Here is a 4020-nt window from a genome sequence, read left to right as displayed (position 1 = left end):
CTGGCTTGCCCGATGTCCACCCTGCCAGGCTGCGAGGTGCCTGTGTTCCGCCTAGGGACACGCGGGCGGCTCTGCCCACAGTGGGTAGGCCCAGGACACTGGGCTCAGGCCTCACTGCCATTTGTTCCCTCGCAGTGAGAGGCTGGGCACTCCTCAAAGCTGCAGTGGTGCGGACATCGCTGCCTCAGCCGTCCTTGCACCCGCGACTGCCCCAGCCCCGACAGGCGTCCTTCTGGCCTGCACAGGCCTCCCACGGGTCACCCACCTTCCTGCCCTCGCCGCCCTCGCTGCCGGTGTAGGCCAGCTTCCTGCGCACGTAGAAGAGCATGTCGTCCTGCCGCGGGGCCCACTTCTCCATGAAGTAGGTGGAGAACATCCAGGTCCAGAAGACGATGCGGTCATCCTTGAAGCACCCTGCAGGGGGAGGCCCGAGCCGTGAGCGGCCGCCCAGCCCAGGCCGCTGACCCTCCGCCCAGCACCCGCCCACCCGCCTGCCAGGCACCCGAGAGGCTGGGGCGCCCCCCGGAGGCCGGCTCCTGCGGCTCCTTGTCCCCCACAACCGATCCACCGCGTGAGTCAGACAGCAGCTGGGCAGCCGGTCCCAGGGAGCCTGGAGGACCGAGCTGAGCCTCTGGAGGCGGCATCAGGCATCCCCGCTGCCACCACCACCGCTGCGGAGTCCCCACCTCCACCCGCCCGCCCGAGCTGCTGCGGCAATTCCCACGGAGAATCCGACTTAAAGGGACAGCCGCCCTTTGCCAGCTGCTTCCCAGGCAAACAGGAGCCCTGCGCAGGTTGCTTATTAAATTCTTGCACAGACTTCATTACAGAGGGTATTTCTTTTTGATAAATATTTGTCATCTTTTTTTGCACAAGAAGAAAAAGCCCACAGGTTTTGGTAGGAGAACTGGGTCACCATTCCAATGCGGCCACATCATTATGTGACAGTGGACAGGTGGCTCAGCCTCTGAGCTAGGTGAACTAAACGGTGGGTGGAAAAGCCCTTCCTGGAATAGCAGGCTTGACAAGGTGGGCTTCCTCCCTCCTGGTCAGAACCAACACACCCCGTGGAGCCCTCTTCACCACTGGTGCGCTAGCTGTTGCTGTCCCCTCCCACCCCAGTGCGACTCTGATCTAGGCCTAGTACTGTGCTGCTGGAAGGACCCAGTCCCTGCTCTTAGACATGGAGAACCTAAGGGCCAGTAGGACCATCTCCCAGCCTCACTGGCTGTCAGTGGCATGAGCAGGACCTGCCCAGGTCCCACCTCCCGAAGGTCAGCCATGATGCTAAGACCCCAGCAGAGAGCCCCAGCCACACCACTGGCCAGAGAACCAGGGCTCAAGACCAGCCCTGGCGTGGCCAGCTCCCACACCCTGCCTGGCCTGGCCTCCAGACATAGGAGCAGCAAGTAGGGAGGGTAAAGGCAGACTCCCTCAGGGAGGGGTCCAGGTCAGTGAACCTCGTCAGCCTCAGGAGCACAGGCCAGGAGACCCCACAGCACAGGCAGCTGCCCAGGCTCAAAAGGACCAGGTAGAACCAATGTCTGTGACATCTCACCCCTTTGAATTCCTGCCCCACTTTCCCGACATGCAACGCACAGTCCACCCCACCAGAGCCCTGCAAAATTAGGCAAAGGCAGGATAGCTGTTCCTGGACTAACCTCTGGCCCTTTAAACACAGGATGGGTCTTTTTTTCTTTCTGTATTAGAGATTGAGCCCAGGTGCTCTGCCAATGAGCTACACACCCCCGGCCTTTTTCTTGCTAATTAGCTGGGGCTAAGGGTGTAGCTCAGTGGTAGAGCGCCTCTGTGTTCAACCCTCAATAGCCACTCCCCAAATTATGAAGGTGGCACCCCGGTTCACAGAGCTGGAGACAGATCTGCCAGGTGCCACACTCAGACTCCTGGGAAATCTCGGTGCTCAGCAACCTGTTGAACCTGAGACGGGTCCAAAAACGCACTCAGCAGGTAGCTGCAGCCCCAGGGGTGCAGGCAGGATTGGCAGGATCAGGGGAGTCTGGGGCCTGGCACCTCCTGCTGCTGGTGGCTCTCCAGGAATCTCCAAGCCCAGCAGGATCCAGCAGGTCCCATCCCTGCTTGCAGCCAATCTCCTTGGGCTCCAGGAATCAGGCAGCTGAAGCAGGCTACCTGCCTATGGGGACTCCCAGCAGGGTGGCTGGGCACACACAGGGTTCTGGAGCACAGGGTGGCTGACCACACCCTGGGGTCAGCAGGCCACAGTGCTGTGTGCCAGGCCCCAAGCTGGTCCTGCCCCTAAGCACCCCTGCAGCACACGTCCCAGCAGCCGTGAGACCATCAGAAAGTCCAGCAGGCGACACCCCCTGCCAACACCTCGTGTAAACCAGCCTCTGATTCTACCCCATGGCCAGGCTGCCCCCTGCAGCTGTTGGAACTTTACTTCAAGCCCTCTCCTGCCTTCTCCCTACGGCCTTCCCATCAAATCAGGAAAAAGTCCAGAGTCCTTCCTAAGCACTCCATGTCGGCCCCCTTGGCCACCTCTCCCTGGCCACGCTGGCTGCCCACAGTGCCGTACACACTCCCTTTAGGGCCAGGATACAGGCTCCTCCTCCTCCTCCAGCCCCTCCCCATCCCTCCAGGTTTGGCTTAGATGTCACCTAAGATGTTTAACAGAGACCCCTGGCCCCTGTTAAACATATCCACAGGGACCCCCTATCTTGCTTTGCTGCCATCAGAGCCTTATCACGACCTGGCATTCCACACCCATGCACTGACACGAAGGCGTTCCCAGAGGAGGAACTTGGTTACTATTAGATCTCAGTACCCAGATCAGCACCACGCACACAGCAAGCATTCATTAAATGCAGGCTGAATACATGCAGTACCCAACCAGACCAGAGAAGAGTGCGGGCCATGGGCTACAGCCCTTTTAGCCTCAGGGTTTCTGACTTGTGAGCTTCCAAAGAAGCCCCGATTCTCACACAGGTGCCAGGGCTGAGCCCTGCTTCTCTGCCCTTCTGGGCTCGGGAGTTGCAGCACCCGCTGTGCTGAAGGTGCAGGCCCACGTCACAGTCCACTACCTTCCCTCTGCTGCCGCCGCGGGCCAGGCAGGTGCGGGCCAGGAGAGCCCGAGCCAATGAGCTCCAAGAACCCAGGGCTGTGGGCAGTGGGACGCAGCCCAGCATCACCAGCACTGTTCTATCTAGTGCCAGCAGGGCAGACCAGCAGGAAGAGCCAGCCTGCCAGGGACACACAGGCCTCCACTGCCCAGCAATTAGTCCCCTGGGTCCAGCCCCAGGGGCTGCCCTCCAGAGGGAGCCTCCTAGTCTCCAGAACCCACCGTCCTGTCTACCTGCATTCAGCAGCTTTCTCGTTGCTGTGACCAAAAGACCTGACAAGATCAATTTTAAGGATGAGAAGTTTTAAGGTTCATGGTTTCAGAGGCTCAGTCCACACACAGCTCCATTCTTTGGGGTATGAGGTGGGGCAGGACATCATGGCGGAAATGTGTGGCTGAGGAAAGCAGCTGGGAAGGTGGCACCCAGGAAGCAGCTCCGCTCACAGGCACCACAGGCACCTCCTGGGTGACCCACCTCCTCCAGCCACACCCCCCTGCCTACAGTCACCACCCAGCTAATCCCTGTCAGGGGATCAATGCACTGAGAGGCTCAGGCTCTGCCGCTTCACCTCTGCGCCTCTTGCATCTCCACCCCAGTATCGACACCATGGCCCCTGCCACCTGGCTGGAGGGAATGCCACCTTGGAATCCAGGGGATGGACTCCTGGAGCAGATGCAGCCCCTGAAGCTGAGACAGACTTACTCAGGCAGCACCACGGACAGCTGTGCTCCACGTGGCAGGCTGGGGGCTGGGGTCCTAAGGGGCTGTGTCCCACAACAGAGCCTCTAGCACTGAATGAGCACACAGGACCCTGCTCCTGGGGGCACTACTGGGCAGGCTGCAGGAGCCTCTGGGCACTATGCCATCACCAGTGACCACTCATGGCCTCAAGGCAGGTTTCTGTCCAAAGGCCTCAACTGAA

General features: G+C 60.2%; 1 protein-coding gene across 1 annotated transcript in view; it reads right to left on the bottom strand.

Moving 5' to 3' along the window:
• Kiaa0930 (KIAA0930 ortholog) overlaps nucleotides 1-652 on the bottom strand; it is a 13260-nt gene extending 12608 nt beyond the window's left edge. The window contains exons 1-2 of the mRNA XM_048803006.1: nucleotides 503-652; nucleotides 266-414 (exon numbers count right to left, since the gene is read on the bottom strand). Of these exons, the coding sequence (XP_048658963.1) occupies nucleotides 266-414; nucleotides 503-644 (291 nt within the window). The 5' untranslated portion in view covers nucleotides 645-652. The remainder of the gene's footprint in view (nucleotides 1-265; nucleotides 415-502) is intronic.
• Nucleotides 653-4020: the final 3368 nt, after the last annotated feature.

Source organism: Marmota marmota, unplaced genomic scaffold, assembly GCF_001458135.2.
Source record: "Marmota marmota marmota unplaced genomic scaffold, marMar, whole genome shotgun sequence".
In the NCBI taxonomy this organism is placed as follows: Eukaryota; Metazoa; Chordata; class Mammalia; order Rodentia; family Sciuridae; genus Marmota; species Marmota marmota.
This window is presented reverse-complemented; position numbering and strand designations above follow the sequence as displayed.